Source organism: Hyaena hyaena, unplaced genomic scaffold (assembly GCF_003009895.1).
Source record: "Hyaena hyaena isolate Hyena2069 unplaced genomic scaffold, ASM300989v1 scaffold_823, whole genome shotgun sequence".
NCBI lineage: Eukaryota > Metazoa > Chordata > Mammalia > Carnivora > Hyaenidae > Hyaena > Hyaena hyaena.
The window spans coordinates 855,417-861,724 of NW_024081456.1; the positions used below are offsets into that span (position 1 = coordinate 855,417).

Sequence of the window (6,308 nt, forward strand, 5' to 3'; positions counted from 1 at the left end):
AAAAAAAAAAAAAAAAAAAAAAAAAAAAGAACAGCCTCGGGGGGCCAGTGAAATGACATCAAAAAGTGCAACTCGAGGGTAATTGCCTCCCAGGAGGGGTGGGGGGTGGGGGGCCAGGAAGGAGAGTCGGTACAGGAAACAGGAAAGTGGTAGCATTTTCTTAAAAACCATAAGGGATGGATGCAAAAGGTCAGAGACCCCCAAGGGAGGGACACTGGGAAGCCCCAAAACCGAATGTGAAATCTGAGATGCGGGCCAATGTGACATCGGGAAGGCAGCGGCATTTTACCAGGAAGGGCCTGGGGCCAGAAGACGCAGAGCGTTGAAAGAAGGAACCCACTCAGAATCCCGTCTGCTGAAATACGCTTCACGAATAAAAGCAAAACTGTAGTCACTAAGGATTGTGGGCGACAGAGCGGCAGGCAGCTCAGGGACTGCCTGGGGGGCGTCAGCATCACAGGGAGGGGGTGACACCTGACCGTTTGTGTGGGACACACAGGTCGACCGGCACTTACGAGGAGGAGGGGACAATGGCTGTCCGGGGAAAAGGCTTCTACTGTTGGGGTAAAACACCAGCTCCAAGCAGATGCCCAGGGTCAAGTGTGCTTGTAGCCCCAGGCAGCCCCGTTCACAAGCCGAGAGCCTGCAGGCGGGCGGAAACGCGGTCAGAACGAGTGGGGGTGTTGGGGTCCCTGTGGGTCCCCGGGTCCCTCGGAAGCCCTGAGGCCCGGCCACTGGTTTTCTTCTTTCCTCACCACCAGTCTGAGGGACACCCCCTCTCCCAAAATGCCCCTCCCCACAGGGACGCGGGGGCCAGCCCGCTGTTCCCAGGACAGAGCTCCGAGGTCTCGCTGAGGCTCCGGCCGTGCTGAGGGCGGCTCTGGTGTGACCCCAGGTGGAGGAGGGTCAGTGCAGGCGACACTGTGCTGCGGGCCGGGCTCCCCATGCCTGGGGCCTGGGCAGAGGCGCCAACCCGCCCGTCAGCCCAGCCAGTCTGAGGGCACAGGCTTGGGACCGTCAGGAGCCCGGCGCGCTGTCCCTCCATGCCAGAGCCTTGGCCCAGAGCTGCGTCAGCAGCACGTCCTCTGTCCCCACGGGGCGGGGGTCCCCAGGGACACAGTGTCTTAAATTGATGCTCTCCCCCAACACCCCGGGACCAGGCGCTAGCCCCCGCAGGCGGCCTGGGACTGCCCAGGAAGCCGGAGGAGGCGGAGGCCCTGAGCTGGGGGTCGGGGGGGAAAGCCGACAGGGTGCCTTCCAGCCACAGCCCAGCCGCGGGCTGCGCGCAGAGACCCCCTGAGGAGCCACAGAAATGCCACGAAGCGTGCCCTGAGGGACAGGAGAGCTGGGCGGCCGGGACACCGCACGTGCCCAGACGGCCCTCCAGGCCCCAAGCCAGCTCGAGAGCATTCACTACAAGGAGGCCCTCGGGTGCGTGGGGGGCCCCTGAGCCTGTCAGCAGCCGGTCCTCGGGGAGCCCGGACCCCAGCTCAGCACCCCCCCACAAGCGTGACCAGAGCGGCCCCCACAGCTCCAGCCCCAGGGCAGCCCCTGCCTGGTCCTGCCCGGCCACCCTCCAAGTTCCCAGCCGAGTAGCCACTCCCCCTCTCATGTCACTGTCTTGCTCCACCGTGTTGGGTCCTCAGGGAACGTTTATACCTTCTAGAGCCCCGAAGGAGCATCTGCGCACCTGCTGTGCTCCAGGGAGCTGACGGAGGGGCGGGGGGCGGGTGTGGCAGCCTAACAACCAGGGCCTGGCCCCCTTGGCCCTGACAAAGCTCAAGCCCCAGCCCCACCCCTGCTCTGAGCTGCTGTCCCCGCCCTCCTCCCTGCTGCCCTGCACAGGCGGCTTGGGTACAGACCAATGCTCAGGGTCGGGGGGCTCCGCAAACCCCCACCTGGGGTGGACTCTCCCCCTTGTTCTGAGCCTGACAACTCTTACTCGCTTCCCCAGCCCCAGCCCGAAGACCACCCAGAACCCGAGCTCCGCGGCGCCGGCCCCGCAGGAAGCCCCCAGGACCCTTGGGCAGAGCCGCACCCCCAGGCCTCCGCCCACACCCCATTGCCCGTTGGGCCGCCGCACCACCGCCCAGAACCAGGACACCGGCGCGTCCCCGCGTCCCTCCTGGCCTGGCTTGCACACCCTCCCTGATCCCAGCCCACCCGAGGGCCCACACACACAGGCACGGTCAGCAGTGATTGCAGAAGCTCTTTATGTGGGCACAGGAGAGGGGTGGGGGCAGGGAGGCAGGAGGGGTGGGGCGAGGAGGGCGGGGGGGCTCCTTCCACGTCCCGCAGGACAGAGGGTCCTGGTGGTGCCGCCCCGGGGCTGCTGTGGAGCCGGTCCTCACGCCTGCGGCCCTGGAAGGAGAGAGTGTAAGTGAGGGCAGGGTGGGGAAGGCCGGGGAACTGCTGTGGGGTGCAGGGGGCTCATGGGGGGGCCTGTGGGGTGTAGGGGGCTCATGGGGGCCACTGTAGGGTACATGCAGGGGGGCTGTGGGGTGCAGGGGAAGGCTGGGCAGCCACTGTGGGATGGAGGGGGGCTTGTGGGGGGGGCTGTGGGGTGCAGGTCGGGGGTCACAGGGGGCTCAGCCATTGGACTGAACAATCAGAAGGGCTTCCCAGGGACTGTCCCCAAGGCTCCCAGGCCGGGTGTGAACGTGTGACAAGCCTGCTTCAGTCCAAGGATGGGGGAGGGCAAAGGAGGAAGGGGGGTGCCCTCTGGATTCAGACTCTGCCAGCGCCTGGGCAGGCGACCCTGAGGCAAGTCCCTAAAACTCCAGCGAGAGACCCAGGAAAGGTGAAGTGTCCCGACTGTGGCTGCCGCATCTCTGAATCTTTTAAGCAAGTCATTGGGTAAACAGAGTCACAGTGACTATTTAGGGGTGAGGAGGGAGGTCACACCTGCTGGTCGGAGCACGGGCGTGTCAGGAGGTGTGCCTCCCACCTGCTCACTGGGAAGGGTTTCCTAAGTGCCCAGGGGCTCACTCCATGAGACTGAATCTGCAGGCTCTGCCCGGTGCCAGGATGACCCAGGGGCAGGAAGTTCCCCACCTGGCCCGGGGTGGGGAGGTCTGGGGGGGACAGACCAGATGGCCTCCTGAAGCCCCACTAACTCCAGGGTGATTTTCCCAGGCGTCCTCTGCAGCCGCTCACTTACCCTGATCTCCTCCGGGGGAGCAGGTGTCTGTGGACAGAAGGAAACACACACGATTCAGACGACGGCAGGGAGTCAGTCGGCGCCCCAGGCCCCTCCCTGGCCAAGGCTTCCGATCGCCCCGGAGAGCACAAGGCCGAAGCGAGATGCCGTGTGTCCTTGTAAAGTGTCACCGGGCAGAACCGGGCGGAGCTGTCTTCCTACCGCTTTGTTTGGGGACGAAGATCTGGTCCAATCCCTTGGCTCTTGAGAACTCCTGAAAATTCTCCAAGGCCTCCTCGTTGTTCCCAGGGTCTCTTCCTGTGGGTGAAACCGGGAGATTCGAGGGTGAGGGCCCCGACTAGGCGGCGCCGGCGTGGCCCCCCAGCCTGGGCGCAAGCCCCGCACCTGCGTGCGGGCTGGACCGGGGGCCCCGGGCCGGGAGGGGAGCGCGGCCGGAGAGGCGGGGCCGGGACGCTGTGGACGCCTAGCGGGAGTCTGGAGTCCGTGCCGCCGACCCAGGAGGAACGAGACACGCTCTTCATGAGCACACCCCACCAGGGGTCCCCCGGGGGCTCAGGGCCAGCCGCCCCCGCCTCTCAGGTCCTGGGGCCCACGCCGTCCCCACTGCCCTGACCTTCTACAGCTCAGGGCCGCGGGGGGCCCTCAGGAGACCCTCCCGGGTAGGGAAGGTGCTGAGTCCCCGACGCCTCCCTGAGCCACCTCTCCAGGAATGGAGCCCGGCAGGCGGGCTTCCCTCCCACGCCGGCCCCCATGCACACAGTGCTCTTCCACCCCCGGGGGAGCCCCGGAGGTGGAGCTGTCCCCAGGCACAGCAGGGGACATTCGAGTGACGTCTGTGACATTCGAGTGACGTCTGTGACATTCGAGTCCCTGTGTTCTTCCTAGGTTTCCACTGCAGAGACCCAGGCTAGGAACCAGAGTCCCCAGCTCTGGGGACGGGGATGAGTGTGTCCCTTCAGGGGAAGGAGACCGGCCGCGGCCCCTCCCAGGAGAAGGAAGGAGAGGGTCTGCGGGCCCGGGGGGTGTGAGCCTCACCCACGAGCTTCGCCATCCGGATCTGCTTGCCGTGTAGCTCGCCCTCACAGTAGAGAATGTAGTGTTCCTCCACCGGCGCCTTCCGGATGTACACGACACGCTTGCCCCCGTCTGCGGAAAGCGCCAGAGCTCATGCAGGTCCAGCTTAGCGGGCTGCCCAGCCCCCACGCGCTCCCAGATGCCCCGGGCCCCCCAGGTTCCACACTCGGGCCCGAGCCCCCCACACGCTGGGTCAGGAGAGGTTCCGGGCTGTAGGGTTTGAAGAGGCTGGGGCGTGGGGAGCTCAGCCTCGTCCCTGACACGGGCACAGCCATAACGGGACAGGCTAGTCCCCCCGGGACAAGTCTGTCACACCCAGCTCTTGGGGTCAAGGGCTCATGTCTGTAAGGCAAACTGACTGAGGAGAGGAGGCGGGAGGCATTTAAGGGGTCAGACAGGAGCGGGGCTTCTCAGGCTGGGAGGGAGTCTCCACTGGAATCACGTCAGCTGCCTCGTCTCCCCTGGGGGCCGGGGGGGGGGCGCCCCGCGGAGGCCCCAGGACTCACAGGCCGTGTATTTGCCGGGTTCGGAGGTTTTCTCCAGGCTCAGCTGCAGGTCCGTGCACTGACCGTCTGTCCTGGAACGGGAAGCCGCGTGGCGAGGCTGCCTGGGCTGGGCCCTCTCGCCGGCGCCGAGTGGGCGGCTGGGGTCTGCCGCCCCAAGTCCCAGACGTGGGCGTGCCACCCCCCCAGCCGGTACTGCCCCTCAGAGCCCACAGGGTCCCACGTGGGGCCTCCCTCCAGCCCAGCGTCGGGGGCCCTCCCCGCTCAGGTGCCCCCCAGTGAGGCACCTTCCGTGGCAGCGGCCCCTCTCAGCCGCCCCGAGCCGAGTGTGAGGGGCGGAGAGGGACGGCACGTGGTCCGGTGCACGTGCGCCTGTGCGGGTACCGAGGGGGGTGAAGGCCACCGCGGCTGAGACTCACAGAAAGGTGATCTCGGCTTTCAGGTTGCCCCCGTCCAGGACGGTGAGGGTCATGGGGGTCACCGACTCCGGCTTCACGGGGATGTCTTTGTCTGCGGTCATGGCCTTCAGGTACCACTTTCCTGACACCTGGACAGGGACCCCTCTCTTCAGGGCACAGCCCAACACCACCCCCCCCCAGGCCCCCTCCCCTCTGCAGCCCCAGGCTCTCCCCGACCCCGGGGCTGGAGGCACAAAGCATCCTGGCCCCCTGCCCTCCCCAGCCAGTACCCGGCACTGGGGCCAGCAGCCAGCCGATGCAGGTCGCCGGGACCACAGCTGCCCCCAGGCTCCTCTGGCACACGCTGACCGTCTGACCGTTTCCTCAGGGGCGGGGTCGTGCCTGACCCTAAAACGCCTTGCCTCTCCCTGTGCCCCCTCCCGCCCACCCTGTCCCCTCTGAGCCTCACATCCGGGGTGTCTTTGCCCGAAGCTGGGGGGTCCTGGGCCTGAAGGATGGCGACGAGGCCGAGGCCGATGGTCAGGAGCAGGGCCTTCATCTCCGGGCGTGTGTGCTCACGGCTGCCGGTAGGTGCTCACTGGGGCTCCCAAAGGCTGTCCCGGCCCTTTGCACAGCCACGCTTTATACTCCACGGCCCAGGTCCCCCAGGAGACTTGGCAGAGATAGTCTACCACTCCCTTCCCAGCCATCAACCGTGGCCAATTCTGCAGTGAGGTGGATAAAACACCATTATTGTAGGACTGAACGACTCTGGGTAACCGCCACGCACCTGTCAGGCCTGTGCCGCCAGCCAGAGATACTGAGGAGCAGATGGGATCTGGAAGGGAAGCGAGCCCGGGCTGACGCGCCGGCTGTCAGGGAGAGGCCGCGGGCTCGACCAGAGAGCCTAGGGCTCGGCCTCACGGACACTCCCGTACCCTGGGGCAGGCTACCTGGCCTCAAATTCAGCATCGAGAAAGAAGGATCTGTGTGGACATGACCGTGTGTGTGTTTAAAGGGGTCGTCTACACTCATGGCGAGATGTGTGGGTGGGCACCCGTGCAGAGCAGTGACAGATGAGATTCAAAAGGGAAACCATGAGCGACGAGCGGAAATAGGAGTGTGTGTGATGCACACACACACGTGCACACACACATGTGCACACGCGACCTC

The 6,308-nt window shown here is 65.8% G+C and overlaps 1 protein-coding gene across 1 annotated transcript; it reads right to left on the reverse strand.

The window, feature by feature from the left end:
- Positions 1–2,260: 2,260 nt before the first annotated feature.
- On the reverse strand, positions 2,261–5,694 carry LOC120221981 (major allergen Can f 1-like). The gene is made up of 7 exons (XM_039219679.1): positions 5,605–5,694; positions 5,157–5,284; positions 4,741–4,811; positions 4,196–4,306; positions 3,362–3,457; positions 3,161–3,187; positions 2,261–2,361 (listed from the first exon to the last, which is right to left on the reverse strand). The coding sequence occupies exons 1-7, from the start codon at positions 5,692–5,694 to the stop codon at positions 2,348–2,350; spliced, it is 537 nt and encodes a 178-aa protein (XP_039075610.1). The 3' UTR covers positions 2,261–2,347.
- Positions 5,695–6,308: the final 614 nt, after the last annotated feature.